The 18574-nt window shown below is 41.3% G+C and overlaps 2 protein-coding genes across 2 annotated transcripts; both read left to right on the forward strand.

Moving 5' to 3' along the window:
* dync1li1 (dynein, cytoplasmic 1, light intermediate chain 1) lies at positions 1-6995 on the forward strand. The gene is made up of 12 exons (XM_026300404.1): positions 1-149; positions 362-435; positions 1577-1693; positions 1827-2057; positions 2317-2471; positions 2731-2824; positions 3343-3478; positions 3875-3986; positions 4239-4343; positions 4430-4517; positions 4597-4719; positions 6404-6995. The coding sequence occupies exons 1-12, from the start codon at positions 46-48 to the stop codon at positions 6520-6522; spliced, it is 1458 nt and encodes a 485-aa protein (XP_026156189.1). The 5' UTR covers positions 1-45; the 3' UTR covers positions 6523-6995.
* Positions 6996-9442: 2447 nt separating this feature from the next.
* On the forward strand, positions 9443-18124 carry LOC113126274 (catenin beta-1-like). Its single transcript, XM_026300240.1, has 17 exons — positions 9443-9586; positions 10556-10605; positions 11113-11322; positions 11457-11707; positions 11857-12095; positions 13713-13914; positions 14050-14194; positions 14382-14485; positions 14671-14805; positions 14963-15166; positions 15257-15415; positions 15527-15646; positions 15808-15958; positions 16045-16166; positions 16383-16443; positions 16835-17030; positions 17141-18124. Exons 2-16 carry the CDS (start codon positions 10593-10595, stop codon positions 17023-17025), a joined length of 2307 nt encoding a protein of 768 aa, XP_026156025.1. The 5' UTR covers positions 9443-9586; positions 10556-10592; the 3' UTR covers positions 17026-17030; positions 17141-18124.
* The last annotated feature ends 450 nt before the right edge of the window (positions 18125-18574 follow it).

Raw genomic sequence — 18574 nt, forward strand, 5'->3', positions numbered from 1 at the left:
GATGCTACATCCGGGCGCTCCACTCGGTTTACTAACCGTGCGAAGATGGCGACTTCAGGGAGGAGTGCATTATTATCCTCCAACTCAACTGGACCTAAGAGCGCACTGGAGAACTCCAACTCAGACGAGGACGATGGGCAGAATTTATGGTGGGTGCTGGTTGATCCGGTCTGGATTGTTGTGAGCGGGGTTTGCGGGTTTAGAGGCTCCATTGCACTGGGATGAGGATGGTTTGACAGCTAGCCTGCTAACCAGGCTAGCTAGCATCAGCACCAGACTCACTGGGCACTGACTGGCTTGTTTTGTTAATGAATGACCAGACTGGTTTCGCTGTGTTTTAACGGGGCCGCTGTTTCTGCAGGTCCACGATCCTGAGTGAAGTGTCAACCCATTCAAGATCGAAGCTACCGTCTGGGAAAAATGTCCTGGTCATGGGTGGGTATCTGTGTCTGTGTGTGGTTAGCTGGAACAGCCCTGGAGCAGGTGATCATCCCGGAGCACTTAATACTGCTCGATAGCTAAGCTAACGTGCTCTGGACCCATTGTGCTTTTTGTGCTCTGCCTGGTAGCCGGTGCGTCGGCTGGCAGAGGGAGACAGGTGTATTCTCCGAGCGCCTGCACGCACACGCACACGCACGCACAGTGATTTTATGTGGGAGAATCGGGCCGCTTGGAAACACTGCAAGTCATTCTAGCATCCAGGGAAGCTAGTAGCAGCTAGGTGGAGGTGATGCTGAGGGGGGACAAGACAAACCACCAGGTCGTGTTTGGAGCGAGCCTCACTGTGTCCCTTGGTCCTCATGCTGTCCACACACACACAAACACATAAACGCATACTAACCAAGTCACACATCCACCTTGGATAATCCGAAAACTGCTACCCTTTACCACCAATCAGTGGTGCACAGTGTAGCTGTAAAGCCACTTGTCTGTTACCACCAAAGCAAGCTGTGCTTTATGATGCATTTGAGGCCCCCTGTCGGTTTAAGTTGATATGAATGGATGCAGCACAGACCTTATACACAATAGCAATGGCCATATTGTCAGGTTTGGCGTTTTCCGTAGTGCTGGGCTAAATGCAGAGACAGTACTTTGTCAGTAGAGGTGCAGTGCATTAGAGCTGCCTTTGTGAAAACTGCATAATAAGTGGTGCTAGTTTACCGTTTGTGTGTAAACATAAATATCCAGCTTCTCAAACACAAATATGTCATGTTTTTCGTTTGTTTTCCATAACTGCTGGTATGACAGAAAAAAATTATTTTAAGATGTCACCTTGATGCTGAGGGGGGACAAGACAAACCACCAGGCTTAGACTTTGAGGACGATTTCATAAATTAAGAAAGTAATCAATAATTAAACTCATTTTAAATTGCAACCCTCTATCTGTGCAGTTTTGTGCAATTTTAATGGTGTTTTGTGTATGCTGGTGCACACTATTCTTTATATGAACCCTTCAGTGTTCCTTTTCTTCTTCTTCTATTATTGTTGTTATATCAGTGATTGTTGATTTGGAAAAGGCATGTTTTAGTCTGTCTGTTTGACCAGATGCTGTGATTTCCTGTGCATATCTGTTTAGGGGAGGTGGGCTCGGGGAAGACGACTTTGGTGGCAAAGTTACAGGGGGTCGAAGAGTACATGAAAGGGCGTGGCCTGGAATACCTTTACTTCAGTGTCCATGACGACGACATTGATGGTAACCAGTGACTGCTTGCAGTTACACTTTCTTTTTGTTATGCAAAGCACTTGTTATGCATTTGTTATGCAAAGCACTTCTAAAATAGGAGTGTGTATTTATCTTGGTGCATTTTGTGTGTTCATGTGTTTAGACCACACCAGGTGTAACGCTTGGGTGTTAGATGGAGACCTTTACCACAAAGGTCTGCAGGGGGTAGCTGTACCAGTAGACTCCATCAGCAACACGTTGCTGCTCATAACGGTTGACATGTCACGGCCATGGAACGCACTGGACTCCCTCCAGAAGTGGGCCGCTGTCGCTAGGGAACACATCGACAAACTCCGGGTCGCCCCAGAGACGCTGCGGGAGCTGGAACACAAACGTGAGCCATACTGACAACTCAGACCAAGTAGTAGAATCGAATACAAAAGAGTATGCAAAAATGTTTTTTTAAAATGTTTTTAGAGGTATAAACACATTTTTTGATGGAGAGCATTTCTATCATACTTGTAAAAAATACATTGGATGAGACTCTCATAGGATTTTGTCAGGCCCACTGATGAGAATAGTAATTTTACGTCTTATGTGTTTCATGTTGTTTGTGGGTAAAATGTTGTTTGTGTGTGTGTGTGTGTGTGTAGTTGTAAAACAGTTCCAGGAATACACAGAGCCAGGTAGTGGGGAGGACGGCACCCCGCAGAGGAGGAGTGAAGAGGAGGAGAGTGTGCTGCTGCCGTTAGGAGACAACACACTCACACACAACCTGGGGATACCAGTGGTGGTGGTCTGCACCAAGGTACCCACACTCACCGCCCAGATTATAAGTATAGCTTATGCATGGACATGTATATCACTCATAGTTGTTCACGGCCAATGAGTAATATAAGTTGTGTTATTTTAGAACTTCAGAAAGCCATTGTTTGATTAATAAAACTAAAACTTAAAATCTTTTATTGTTTGAAATGAAGACGTTTCATCTCAAAGCAACATAATGCTGCTTTATTGCATCTACTCACATATTGACCTCTGTCTGACACCTACTTATCCGTCCTCAGTGTGACGCCATCAGCACATTGGAGAAGGAGCACGACTACAGAGATGAACATCTGGACTTCATCCAGTCCCACATCAGACACTTCTGTCTGCAGTGTATCCTTTCTCTTAGATGTTACCTTTGGCTGGTGTAAGCTAAAAGTTGTTTACACTGAAGGTTTTACTGTCACAAGGGCAAAATGAAATTGCAGCATATTTGCAGGGCTGCTGATCAATACCACAGTGTCTGTAATTTCCTGGTGCTAACAGATTCAGCTGTTCGGTGATGAGGGATGGTGATACAGCTGAGTGACTGGCATTTCAAGGTGTTTTGTTCTTAGGCCAACAGCTATGTTCTCAGCTGCATTATTATTATTTTAGTATGATGGCCTACATATGCTGTGTTGCTTTGTTGAAAAGACAACTTGCTAAAAGTTGTAGATCACTCAGAGCTTTTTTAAAATTGCTTCTTTTTCAGAAACATTTCTTCAGTGGAAGAAGTGTAACATTTTTAAGGGTTATTTTTTTATTGCTACAGTTATTATGAAGACTTTCTGTCAGTACGGTGCTGGTTTTTATTTCTGCTGCTTCTTTAGACATTGTGCTGTTAAAAATGTCCTTGACACTGGTGTCAGATGGGGCGTCTCTGGTTTACACATCAGTGAAGGAGATGAAGAACCTAGACATCCTGTACAAATATCTGGTCCACAGACTCTACGGCTTTCCCTTCCACTGTCCCGCACAAGTGGTGGAAAGAGACGCTGTCTTCATGTAAGTCTGTATAAGTTTTTCAATGGTTGCGTGGACACGTTTCAGTGTGATACCATTTTTGGGTGGACTATTCGGGGTTGTGGGGACCTTTTGGCTGGTCCTTACAACTTCAAATGTTTTTTTTTTTTTTAGATTTAAAACCTGGTTTTAGGGTTGAGGTTAGACTTAGGTATAGGTTAGGGTAGGAGGTGGGTTTAGTCATTACAATTATAATGTGTATTATGATTAAGGCTAAGGGGTCTAGTGAATACATTATGTTACTAAGTGTCCTCACAACTATAATGAGATAGGACTGTGTGTTGTGTGTTGTGTGTTGTGTGTTGTGTGTTGTGTGTCCATCCTAGCACTGTTGGACCTCTTCTATTTGATTCATATTCCTCTCTCTCCTTTCCCCAGTCCATCAGGTTGGGACAATGAGAAAAAGATTGCCATTCTACACGAGAACTTCCAGACAGTCAAAGCAGACGACAGTTTTGAGGATGTAATAGTCAAACCACCAGTCAGAAAGGTATGGATCTCACAAAAAAAGGACCGACTCAAAGAGACCCTGCTAGGCAAGCTAAACTTAGAGCACAGCGGATTTGTTATATCATGTATCATTACCTTTCTAAATTATTTTTGCAGCCACTGCACTAATCTTAATCCCATATCCCTGCAGGGATCATGCGAGTTCTAATGTATTAGCTGTTGAGCTATGAAGAAGAGCTGAAAGTAAAAAAAGACTTTAAAACAACAATTTCTTTTTCCTGCCTGTTTTCAGATTGTACATGAAAAGGAGATTCAGGCAGAAGATGACCAAGTGTTTCTGGTAAAGCTGCAGTCGTTGCTCGCCAAACAGCCCGCTGTGACAGCTGGGCGACCAGTGGTGAGTGCTACTTGTTTCTGGTTTTGGGTTGTAAGATAAAGGGGACCGCCTTCCAGGTGTGTGAAATAAACTGTCGTGCTTCACAGGACACCACAAGCAGAGCACCCACGGGCTCCCCCAGGACGAGTAATCGCTCCGCAGCGGCCAACGTAGCAAACGCCATGCCACAATCGGGTATGTTGTCCATGACCATTAGCTGTTCCTAAGTCAGTGCGTGGTTGTGTGTTTGAACTCTAATCCCTGTGTGCTGCAGGTCAGACCAGTGAGGGTGTATTGGCCAACTTCTTCAACAGTCTACTGACAAAGAAGGCGGGGACAGGGGGGCCTGGAACGCCAGGTGGTGGCAACAACACTCCAGGAACCGTACGCAAGTCAGGTGAGAGAACCACCAAAAAGTGATGATTGATTTGACTGAACACCATCCTTACCCACTCTTCATCACTCAGCTTCTTTTTGGTTTTACCGTCCATCTGCCACCCTTAATTTTCTCCCATTTTTACTCTACCCTCTACTCCAGACATGACCATAACACATGGTAAACAGAATTACAACATGCTCTGAGCCCAGAGCAGCCACACCCATCATCTCTATGCCTGTGTGTAGCTCTGTGTTACAGTGTCTTTCATTCTCATGGTCTTTGTTGTGGATTTTTCACTATTAACATCATTAATGTATGTATGTGTATGCACTAGTCAGAGGATGCTGGCCACGTTAAGGTGTGTGTGAGAGAGAAATTCTTCATTTATTATTGCTTGTGTCTGTCGTACAATCTGAGAAACGTCCCCCTTTTTTTTTTTTTTTTTTTATTTCTTATTTCTTTCTCTGACTCACTCTTCCCTGAGCCTCCTACTTTCTCCAGCATCCAAGGAGGAACAATGCTGGGACCAGTCCTCCTGTATCACATGTTTACCTTATGTACAAACACACACAGATTATGCTGAGGGCTAGAAACTATTAATTTGTTGTTTTCATATATAATGTATATATGTATATATACACACTTATATATAACCTTTCAAATTTGCACTCAGAAACTACCCAAGCTAAGATTTGAAGTAGTGGTCCAGGAGATGATCCCATCGCTGTTTATTTACTTTTGCAACACGTTTTAATTTTGTCCATTTTATTGATTTCACACCATAGCTTCTGCTAATAAGTCTTTATGAATGCCACCAGAAAGCTCAGGCATATCCATAACAACAGGTTTCTTGGATATAGTGCAATGTACCGTATTGACTGCATATAATTGGACAGATCCATGACCATGTGGAGTTAACCAGCAAAAAAATCAAGCAGGTCTCACAGCTGCAATTCCTTTTTTTTTTTTTTTTTTTTTTTTTTTTTTTTTACATGCCTGAGTGGGGAGGAAACCATTTCACCCCAGATCTTTCCCCTTTTGTCTCTACTTTGATCCCCTACATTTGATTTCTTTTTATGTTTACGGTTTTGCATGTCGCATTGCATTTCTTATAATTGCCACAACAACAATGCACATGGTTCTAACCAAGGCTGGGCAATATTGACAAATAAAAAAATATCTTGACACTGTCAGACATATTGGTTATTGACATCATACACCTCAACATTCCTCCAAGGTAGATATTTTTCAGTTAGAGCAACATTTTCACCCATAAGCCTATAAAAAGCTTCAGATTAATAAAACACACAAAATTCAGTCAGTGTTTTGGGGAAAAGGTCCAGCTTGGGTCTAAATAAAAAAAAAAAAAAAAAAAAAAAACATTTAAAAGAATTTCAGTATGTAATGTCTGTTTGAAAGTTAATAACTACACAGGATGCATCCACAGTGAACTAACACAACAAGGTGGAATTTCATTTCATTTGTCACTTATTGCAATAAGGCAGAAAGGTATGAAATGATCAAATTTCTATTACTGTAATATGGTGCCACATTTTTACCCAGCTCTTATTGTAACCATGTGTAATTGTCCTACTGCACTGTGCCTTAATCCCCCAGTGATTCACTGGATACATGCTTGTGTGCCTCTATAGTAGTTTTCTCTCTCTGATATAGTCCTAATATTTATGTTTTTATGATGTAGGTTCCAAGCTGGGCCTGAGCGATGTACAGGCAGAACTCGACCGCATATCCAGCCGGGACACTGACTCAGATCTGCCCAATGCCAACGAGACCCCTGCCACTGATGGCCAGGACACATGAAGACCTAAACACTTCACCCTGCTCTTCTGCTCTCCTCCCTTCCATCTCGCTCACCCGCCACCTCCCTTGTCCTTCCTCCCTCCACTCTCACTCTCCATTTCATCACAAAGATGTGGGGGGGAATAGGACACACGGTTTTTTCTTCCCATCATCTTTCACTCTCCTCAAGGAGAAGACTTCACCTTTTCTTCCCCTAAATCTTTTTCCACAACTCTTTCTCCTTCCCTCCTCTTTCATCTTCTCCTGCCTGTTATGCTGAGGGCGAGTATTTGTCACTGTTACATACAAGACTGTGTGCTAAACAAGAGTAAATGGGTATGTGGGGAACCAATTGGGGTTGCGAAGGTTGGAATGTGAGGACATGAGGGGTGAGATCGAATGGAGATTGATTGCAAGAATGAAAGTGAGTGTTTAATCCATCCATTTATTGTGATGGTACAGTTTGAGTTTTTACAGTAGAAAATACTGAAGGGAACAAGACACTGCACTTAGGTACTGTAGGGATGATGGTGTGTTTAAAGTATGTGGGGCAAGTCACTGTTACCCAGTGTAACAGATTCAGAACAAAAAAAAATTTGCAAAGTTTTTTTTTTTTCATATGAAGGAACAAACAAATCAGTATTTGTATGAGTGTGAGAGGTGTGGCACGGGTGGCCAAAGGTGTGTGAGAGTGGCACAGATACAGAAATGTAAGGAAGTTGCTTCAGCCTAGACCTGTATGTCGAGATTTTTGGCTGTTTGCATTTCAACCAAAAGGCAACAAACATTACTATGCTCTTTACACTACAAGCTCTTAAAACAATGCATACACTATTATTATAGCAGCCTTGTCTGCTAAACTACACAAGCCAAACCTGGCAAAAACAAGAGACATCAGAGTTCACACTCAAGCATTAGTCCTGTGCAGCAAGCACCCAAAGTCCATCATGGCACCCAGTTCTACAATTGGCTAAACTTCCCCTCATGGTACATACTGTTCAAACCTGTAGATAATAGACTGTGCACTGTAAAAAGAGGGTGGCAGAGGGTGGGTGGGTAGCTGAGCTTTACTTGTACAGAAAGAAACACTAGTAATTCAGTTCCATAGTTACTGCGGGTTGGGTGGTGGGTGGGCAAAAAAGGTCAGAACTTTGGAGAGTCACTTCAAGAATGTACAGTCATTGTCTCGCTGATTGGTCCTGTTATTTCAGAGCTCTGTGTTGGCGTTTGTATAATCAGATCTGTTAATCAGTCAAATAAAAGGTGTATTTATTCGGATTCATCCACCTGGCTTTGCATGGTTTCTTGACTATTGTCATTCCTTTTCTTCTCACTCTAAATAAAAAGTGATATTTTGAAATGGTCCCAAGAATACAAATATGGCACAGTTGAGGATCTTTTATCTAGATGTCTTAGGTTTGAACCCTCATTGACAAGCATACACCTAGTGATCCTATGCAAGTATATAAATACTTCACTTTCAAAGAAAGAAAATATTTATGTAGCATCTGATGTGAACAATTTCACCAGAGCACAAATAGAGGTGATTTAAATTGAGAACTCATTATTCAGGCCCCTTTTCCCACACTTTATGTTCCTAATGAAAGTTGTAATTCTAGATAATTAAAATTGCAATTTTGTCTATCAGATTTTTCAATAATCCACAATGACATGACATGAAATGATTTTTTTTATTTTTTTGAGAAGATATTAACCTAAATATCCATGGAGCCCTTCAGGTGACATTTGGGAAAAAATATTCTTTGGTCATGACAGCAAGATACTGACGTGTGGCAATCAGTTATTAACATGTGGGAATGAGATATTGAGTTAGAACAAGATATTAATGTGTGGCCACAAAATATGGGGTTATTGCATTCTGAGTGGTTTCTGTTATTTTGTTCACCTTGTCAAGACACTGTGGCTGCTACTGTCTTATCTGATTCTGATCTCTAACCACTCTCCATCAGGGTGGATGGGTCTCATATAGTTTTATTCTTAAACTTTGATGCTAGTAATAATGGAAATCCAAAGGCAAAAAAATGTCATTGCCTTATGAGATTCATTTTAAGCAGGTTATGAAATAATATATTCTTACACTTCCATTTCCTCTGGTACTGTAGCATGTCGTCTAACTTATTACTCTGCTTGTTCTGATATCATTCATGCCCCTTGCAAACATGTGACTGAATATTTTTTATTAGCCTTTGAGAGATGGTATGAATAGAAAATGTGTTTCCAAATAAGACTTTGGATTTTGAAATTTTCTGATCAGTGGCATGTGTCAAACATATGACCATACTATGCATGACATCTTCCGTTTTGATGAAGAACTGAAACAGATGTAGACTGTTGCTTATGTGTCATGAGATCAAGATTTAGGTTTTTGTAGAAAACTTAAATTCAGTCATAAAACGACACACCTTCCTCTAAAGTTACGTTTGTGGTTTCTGTATATTTATCTTCTCTTACTTTTTTTAACCACCACAGTTTATTATTTGCAAACAAGTACCAGTTTAATTATACATATGTGAAACATAATGGACAGACTGTCCTCTTCTGGTCAGATTAGTGATTTATATAAATGAATGAATGATATATATTAACAGGAGGAGAAATGTTTATCAGAGTTAACTGCATGCTAATAAAACCCATCTATCATATCACACAGCACAGCAACTCATGAATCACATTCCTCTCTAATGAAGACCCCCTCCCCACACACAAACACACACATACACACACTACCATGACATTTTACATAAGTGAAATATCTCTAAAATGAAATGGCCGACGGATCTTAAGATAAAAATCCACAAATATCTGATCATCCCGGTTAAATAAGAGTTTGGCTTCTGCATTTAAAACGCGACCTATTTTTTCCTAGTGCGGTAGAATACGGTATTTTCTCCTTCGCCATCTTGATGTTCGATTGCACAGGCGGAAGCAACATCTTCGGCGGAGCAACAGCGGGTGTGGTTCGGACTTGTACGGGTGGTTCACCTAGCAGCCCTTTTCCTATTTTCAGCCAAGAGAGAGAAGAAAATTTTCCTGACAAGAACCACGGAGGAGCCACTCGACTCTGGTAAAGATAGCATGTTTACTACAGCTGTTATATAACACCTGTACCGCGCGTCAAGGTATATTTCGTCAAAGAAAATCATCTTTGGCCAGGGAGGGGGCTCCGGTGGGGTTTGATTCGACTGGCAGCAGGTTTTGTACGGTGGCGCTTGGATCTACTTTTCATACGTCCTGGCTAGCTCTGCTAATCAGCCCAGAATTAAACATTTGGACTCTCTGCTTGGAAGCACGATCCCTGTAATGAACTGACTTGTGTCGATAAATGCTTCTAATACTAGTTGCACCTCGGGCAACACAAAACATTTTGACTTTGCGAGTGAAGCTCTAAACAGGATTTGTTTATATTAGCTGGGCAGCTAACTAGCGCAGGGGTTAGCCGCGCACGTTAGGTTAGCTTAGCTAGTCAACCTGTTAGCTAGCGGTGGGGGCTAATAGCAGCTAGCGCTCCGGTCATGATTTGCCTAAATGTCAATTAAATGTTTGTGGTAGATTTAAACAATGTTTTTCCGTTTAGTTTTGATTAGGCAGCGTGTTAGACTCTTAGACCCGCCACGAGAGGAGGAGTCGTGGAAGTGATTGCGGGGCGGAGGTGGTAGTTTCTCTCATTGGAAACCCAAGCTGCGAGGTCGGAACTTGGCCGTGGTTAGGGGGGAGGGGGGAGAAATATGCCTTTGATGTGCTTTGCAGCTGAATGGTGAATTGTGTTCGTGCTGGCCTTGGAAATACCCACGGCTTTGCGCTCTCGGCTGGAGGTGGAGGCTCGGTATTTCCCCTCATAGCTACGTTAGCAAGCCAAACAAGCGTCTGAATCAGGGGGAGCTGGTACAGGTAATGCAGAAGCCTGTGGTTTGTAACGTTGAGACCACGTAGGAGAAACGCAAAAACAGTACTATTAGGTTTGACTTCGACAAACAAGACGTCAAGGTTGAGTGTGTCTTATTTTCCCCCTGTGTACTTATTTCCTTTTATACAGACATATCTGCTGTGCGGGCTGAGGGCAGGCAAGAACAATGGCTACCCAGTGTAAGTATGAAAAACTTAATCAGACAAAAAAGAAAAAGATTTGCTTTTTAATATGAACAATTGCCTTCATCATTACTTTTATGTTCCTCATAAGAGTTTCTGTGTACATAACAAAATACTATAAAACTGTTGGATTTAGAAAATGGGAGCCGACTGAACACGTCACATTTTCTTTTTCTCAAGAAATTGAGTTTAACCTTCAGGGGAAAAAAACAAAAACTTAGGGGGCACAGAGGAACATAAGGGTTTCCATGGCTTTTTGTTTAGTTATGTTCCATTTCTCTAAATAGATAGATTTTAAATTTTCTCATTTGTTTTTTTCCTTTGTTCTCCTGACAGTAAAATCTCAGCTCATTAAATTCTACAGCTTCTATCATTAACATTCATATAATACACTAATGTTAAAGATCACCAACACTCATAACGCTTCAAAGTGAGAAACCAAGTTAATAATTAGTTGTCTCCTTATATCATTTCTTGTGTTTTACTTTTTTTTTAATTGTGTAGCTGATTTGATGGAGTTGGACATGGCAATGGGAGACAGCAAGGCTGCTGTGAGCCAGTGGCAGCAGCAGTCCTATCTAGACTCAGGAATCCAGTCTGGAGTCACCACCACTGCACCATCTTTGAGCGGCAAGGGGAACCCTGATGCTGAGGAGGAGGATCCAACTCTCTACGACTGGGAGTTCAATCAGCCTTTTACTCCTGAGGCCACAGGTATACAACATACTGATCAGATAGATATTACAATATTTACAAAATGTAAATAGCTATAAACGGTGTTGTAGAACCTCTGATTGACATATTTCAATAATCTCCTCATATTAATTGTCACCTCACGTTGATTTCAGACATTGAGGGGTATGCCATGACTCGGGCACAGCGTGTGCGTGCTGCCATGTTCCCTGAGACTTTGGAGGAGGGCATCCAGATCCCACCTACCCAGCTGGATGCTGCCCACCCCACAGCAGTGCAGCGCCTGGCAGAGCCTTCTCAGATGCTGAAGCATGCTGTGGTTAATCTCATTAACTATCAAGATGATGCTGAGCTGGCCACCCGTGCCATCCCTGAGCTTACCAAGTTGCTCAATGATGAGGACCAGGTAGATGAACATATGTGTGAATTACATCACATGAACACATACAAATGTCAAAACAGTAGTGGCAGAGTAAAACAGTGTATCATGTGGATATGCAGTTTTTCATTCCTGCCATGACCCTGTCTCCCTAACAAATATTGCTTCTTCTCTAGGTTGTTGTTAACAAGGCAGCTGTAATGGTGCATCAGTTGTCCAAGAAGGAGGCATCGCGCCATGCCCTGATGCGTTCACCACAAATGGTTTCGGCAGTTGTTCGTGCCATGCAGAACACTGGTGATGTGGAGACAGCTCGCTGCTCTGCTGGCACCTTGCACAACCTTTCCCACCACCGTGAGGGGCTCCTTGCAATCTTCAAGTCTGGAGGCATCCCTGCCCTGGTCAAGATGCTGGGGTAAGAAATTGGACTAATTTCACTGTATAGTGATAGGAGATATTCAGTGTCCAAATCCTATTGGTCAAATTCAGCAATAGGAATGTGGAGAATTTTTTTACATGTCCATGTTGCTGGACTTTGTGTTGTGTACAGTACTGCTTTGTCACTCATAAGGCAGACCCTAAAACTATGATACAGACTTGGAACTCAGCTCATCAATGTTTTATGCTCAAATGTATCCAGCAGGCTGCAATTTTTGTGCTTGTGTGCAAAATGAACTGAAATATACTGTCACTCTGATGAAGGCCAAACCACTAGCAGCTAGAGCCTTAACCTCAAAACCAAAGGCCAGCGTTGTAATGTCAAAACCCTGACTGTTGCTCACTCTTCCCTTCTCCCTTTCTCCCATGCTTTGCTCTGTGGGTAAAGGTTGTACACTGTTAAAAATGCAACACTCTACTTTGTCTACTACTGTGCAGTCATTAAGTAAACAAGTCCAAATAAAAACCAAGTTAGTCAACCTCCACATGCACAGAAAGCCAGATCTTAAAAGAATCAATGCAGCTAGCAAGTGTTAGAGTACCAGTGTTAAAACTGATTTATCAGAACATAATACCACGCTGGTGATATCCTTAAAAAGCCAACTCTTAATCTTCACCATCCAGCCACATTTCCATAAACAGAATACCACAGAGCTCCTTTGGTAACAGTTGTCTTCCTTCATTATTTTTCATGAAAAGTCAAAACACAACCATTGCGGTCTGCAAGTTCCAACCTGTTAGATATCACGTGTGTTTGAATTTGCACCTGGGATCACAGTACTGCACTGTAAATGGTGGCTAGATTGGGTGGGCATTAACTGCCTCATCTTATTTAACTACAGAGAGGTGATCACCCAATAGATATGAATGCTGGCAATCATTTTTATTTTTAGGATTATCTAACGATCCTTTGTGAAAAACAGACCTAGTGTAGTAATTGTTTTGCATCATAGGGACACTAGAGTGACCAACAAATATGCAGTGCTTGAATTTTCTCCTTGTACTTTTAAGTTCCTTGATTCTTGGATTGTTGGGGCGGATGTGGACTATAGCAGACTGTCCTACTGGTTCCGTGTTCCAGGGTACCTGCAGTAATTTGCACTGCTATACAGTGATTGTGAGCACCAGGTCATATCAGAGAGTAGACAGCCTGGTTTTCTTGTGATTTGTGATTTAATCATTGGTCTAAAATTTACTTTGCAGTTCTCAAGAATGCCATGTGGGTATTAAGAATAAATCTTAGTGTTAACTTTTAGTGGTTGAAATCCAGTGTTTATTTCATCAGTGAAAATCAGCTAATCAGCAATGCAAATTTTAAAATGACTAATTGAAGTCTTTATTTCAATTAATTTTTTGGTCACAGTCTGCAGTGCTGATTATGTGGCTGTATGATGTGTAAGCCTGATTTATTTTATTTTTTCTGTCATCTGCTGAGTTTTGACAGATTGTGGTCATCATGTCCAGTGTATGAAAAACTTTCCACTTAGTGTGTGAATAACCTGAAATGCTAGTATTTAAAATTGTTTGTGACCCTGGTTCTGACTGCATTTGTTTGATTTGTATTTATTTTGTTTTTATTTGTATGGTTTTTCAGCTCACCAGTGGACAGTGTTTTGTTCTATGCCATCACTACACTACACAACCTGTTATTGCATCAGGAAGGGGCAAAGATGGCAGTGCGCCTGGCTGGAGGACTGCAGAAGATGGTGGCCCTGTTGTCTAACACAAATGTCAAATTCCTGGCCATCACTACTGACTGCCTGCAGATCCTGGCATATGGCAATCAAGAAAGCAAGGTATTGAAATAAAAAAATGATTTACATATATATATATATATATATATATCAGTTTTATTCCTCTCACATCTGCTCAAACCACTTGACTGCCAGCAGTTTGTAGCATGTATGAACATAAACCTGTCTTGGTTTTAGCTGATCATTCTGGCCAGTGGTGGCCCCCAGGCACTGGTCAACATCATGAGGACATTCACATATGAGAAACTGCTGTGGACCACAAGCAGAGTGCTCAAAGTGCTCTCTGTTTGCTCAAGCAACAAGCCTGCCATCGTAGAGGCTGGTATGTACATGGTCATTTTCAGAAATGGAACGGAAATACATTTAGGTTTAAAATTCATAAATATTTTCTGATCGAACTCATTGTACTCCAACAGTGGGTAATACAGCAGGTCTTAGATGCATTTTGTGAAGTGGCTTTGTTATGAAGGGTGAAAGCTCTATGATGTTCTTTTGGCTTGTATGTGTAGGTGGAATGCAAGCCTTGGGGCTTCACCTGACTGACCCCAGCCAGCGTCTGGTCCAGAACTGTCTCTGGACTCTGAGGAATCTTTCAGATGCTGCCACCAAACAGGTATGGTGCAGTTGTTCAATAGTCAGAAATGATAACATCATACAAGGGCCAGATTCCTAGTGTAAAGCAGATTTACCAATGTACAAGGCAGAGATGTTTCATTAATATGCAGTAACATATTGTGTAAAACTACTGGGAATTTATGGATTCCTTATCCCTGTTACTCTGTCCTCTGCATTCTCCAGGAGGGAATGGAGGGTCTCCTAGGGACACTGGTCCAGCTTCTGGGCAGTGATGACATCAATGTTGTGACATGTGCTGCTGGCATCCTCTCCAACCTGACCTGCAACAACTACAGTAACAAACTCATGGTCTGCCAGGTACAGGTTGCACACACAGCTTACGTGAAATGTATTTGTGGCAAAGAAACAAACATTGACACTATCAATATTTCAACCATCACTGTTTATTTTGATTAAAATTTTGTCTGCAGTTTTTTTTTTTTTTTTTTATACTCATTAATGTCATACATCTTAGGTTGGCGGTATTGAGGCTCTGGTTCGAACAGTCCTTCGGGCTGGTGATAGAGAGGACATCACAGAGCCAGCCGTTTGTGCCCTGCGTCACCTGACCTCCCGCCACCAGGATGCTGAGATGGCCCAGAATGCTGTGCGCCTACATTATGGCCTGCCTGTGGTGGTTAAACTACTGCATCCTCCATCCCACTGGCCACTAATCAAGGTTATTAGGCATCTCTTTTTTCCACATGTACACATTTTTCAGAATTTCATTTCATCCAACTAAGATATGTGCGATTTTCCTCCTATCTAGGCCACAGTTGGTCTGATCCGCAACCTGGCTCTTTGCCCAGCCAACCACAGCGCTCTGCGGGAGCAGGGAGCCATCCCTCGCCTGGTCCAACTGCTTGTCAGGGCTCACCAGGACACACAGAGGCGCACCAGCATGGGAGGCAACCAGCAGCAGTTTGTGGTGTGTAACCAAGCCAATATCCTCTCAAGCTTTCCTTTTGTGGACATAGAGAATTGTTAGTTTTAATTAACTTTTTTTTTTTTTTTTTCCTTCCCTTGTAAACATTTACAGGAGGGTGTGCGTATGGAGGAAATAGTGGAAGGCTGCACAGGAGCTCTCCACATCTTGGCCCGGGATGTCCACAACAGAATTGTCATTAGAGGACTCAACACCATTCCACTCTTTGTCCAGGTAGAACTCAAGCCCTCAGTGTGAAATTTTACTATATATGAAATCTCAGATGTATATATATTTTGAGACAGGATTACAAGTAACCAGTCTGTTTATTTGCAGCTTTAATTTGCATGATACCAACTCCCTTTTTGTTTTTATCACATTTCTGCCATCTCCAGTTGCTGTATTCTCCAGTGGAGAATATCCAGCGTGTGGCAGCAGGTGTGCTGTGTGAACTAGCACAGGACAAGGAAGCTGCTGAGGCGATTGAAGCTGAAGGAGCCACTGCACCACTCACTGAGTTGCTGCATTCCCGTAATGAAGGCGTTGGTGAGTGTATATTTACACACAAACTACACACATACAGTGTCACCAACAGTAACTTGACTTGTTTTGGTGTCCATTCTCCACTTCAGCAACCTATGCTGCAGCTGTTCTGTTCCGCATGTCTGAGGACAAGCCTCAAGACTACAAGAAACGACTGTCAGTGGAGCTGACCAGCTCTTTGTTCAGAACTGAGCCTATGGCCTGGAATGAGGTACACAGACACATTATCAAACAAACTATAGCCAGGTACAATGCAAGACTTAGGTTTTGAGTATGCAGTGTCTTTATGCTCAGGGAGTGAACTAACATACTAAACAAGGTTTTTCTTATGTATTTTACAGCATTGTATGTAGGAAATGGGACAAAGACATACTCTATCACAGACTGGCTTATGTTGGGTTGTACTTAATCATTTGCCTTTTTCTAGACTGGAGACCTCGGCCTGGATATGGGAGCTCAGGGAGACCCTCTGGCTTATAGGCAGGATGGTGAGTGTTGGTTGTATCTGATAAAATCACTACTCGTCTCATTTGATCATCCCTCCGGTTTTGTTTAAATTCATAATTAAACACATTTGATTTTGTTGTTTAATTTTAATGTGATAATTCTAGTGGGTCTGTATTGTATTTTTCCCTAAGTCAAACACAATAATATATATTGATTTATGAATGTAGCATTAATTTTCATAAATTCCCACAGAATAGCTAATTGAATCTAAAACTCAAGTTCAGTTTTTTTTTTCCTCAACTATATGACTGTGATGACTGTCATTTTATGCCACTTACAGTTAACAGCTGTTAGCCTTGCATTTTATGAGAAACCTGTTTGTAACTGGAATTTTTGTACTAGTTTTAAAATTTTTTTCTTTTTGCCTTTCAGATGCAGCCTATCGGGCCTACCCAGCTGCTTATGGTCAGAACACCCTGCTGGACCCTATGATGGAAGGTGCTGACTACCATGCCGACACACTGCCTGACTTGGGTCACCACACTGACCCATTGCCAGACCTTGGCCACACCCAGGACCTGATGGACAGCAACCAGCTGGCCTGGTTTGACACCGACCTGTAGGATTGGTGAGAGATTTTAACAAAATGTTTAAATTAGTATTTTAGATGAAAAAAACTGTATTGATTTAAATAGCAACACAATAGGTCACATTTTTTTGTCCTGTGCTCTTTTGCAGTTTTTCTTTCCTGATAGAACCTGTATTATGATTGGCCTGTATTATCTGAAGCAGCATTATGATTGGCCTTTAGAGTTGTTAAAGGTAAAGGGAGGAATAAGAGGTCTTGGGAAGTGCCTGACACAAGAAATCAAAGAAGATGGTTGCCATGGGAATGTTTAAAGCAAGTTGAGATGAAGGAAAAGAAAGAGTTAATGTATCAGAGACATGGAAATCACACATTGGAGGTCTTGGATCATATATGGATGAGTGCACATGAGGTGGATCTTAAAAGTTTGAAACACATATGTTTTGGCCTTGCCTGTATTCCTATCAGTTTTGTTTCTAATTTTCTTATTCTATTTTTTTATTTCTTTTTGTAATACTCATTCTCTGTTATGGTACTGACCCAGCCTGCCTTCGCACTAGCCATCTTCATTTTATCTTCAATGCTAATCATTTGTAATTTTCTAAACGTATATTACATGTAGTGTTAAGTTATAGTGATATTATACAATGTTCCTTTGGTTCCTGGCCGAATGTGTAGAACACTAATAATCAGTTGAATTGTACTCTGACTTAAAGTGTAACATTGTGTAGTTTTTTTGTTTTTCTTTCTTTCTTTTTCTTTTTCTTTTTTTTTTTTTTTTTATAATCTCGACAATGGAGAATTATGCATTCTTAATATGTGCTTGTTTAAGCATAAAATATGTCAGTGTCACAAATGTTCTAAAGAGGGATATGGGTGAAATTGAGGGTGGGTTGGGGATAAATCTAAAGACAAGTGTTTTATATACAGTATCACTGGTAGGTTAACTATTTTGTATGCTATCATTGGATGTCTGATAGAAAAGTCTTTAACGCTATCATTGGTGGTCTGATAAAACCCAGTTTTATGTGCTATCAAGGGTAGCTAGGTTGACGAACCAGTTGTAGTCCTGCTGTGCTTGTATTGGAGATGAGGTTATGACACGGCTGAACAAATAAAATGGCATTTTATTTCAATTAGTGTGTCCTGTGTTTTCTGTAGTAGACATGCCTGTGCTCTTATAAGCTTTCATTGTGCCAACAGATGGGATGTGAAATTTTCAAGTTGTGCCACACTTGACAATCAAAATTCAAGTATTTCTCAGGACCTGAACTTTATTTTATTTTTTAAGTGCTGTTTTTGCCCATGCTCAAAGTCGGTGTCTTCGGCACTCAATTGGTGACATCAGCTGGACAAAGTATTAAACCTGCAATACATGTGTACTTAAATTTAGCCAAGGTTAACAACCACAATGAGCTAAAAAACTGAGCTGAGGCTGTAACTGAAACATCACCTCACCAATTTAAAAAATAAACTCTTTAGACTTGTTACTGTATCCATGTACACCTCTGTAAACAAAATCATTAAATTCACAGATGAAAAGATGTGTTCAAATTTGTTCCATTCTTAAAAATAGCTGTCATATT

Source organism: Mastacembelus armatus, chromosome 11, assembly GCF_900324485.2.
Source record: "Mastacembelus armatus chromosome 11, fMasArm1.2, whole genome shotgun sequence".
In the NCBI taxonomy this organism is placed as follows: domain Eukaryota; kingdom Metazoa; phylum Chordata; class Actinopteri; order Synbranchiformes; family Mastacembelidae; genus Mastacembelus; species Mastacembelus armatus.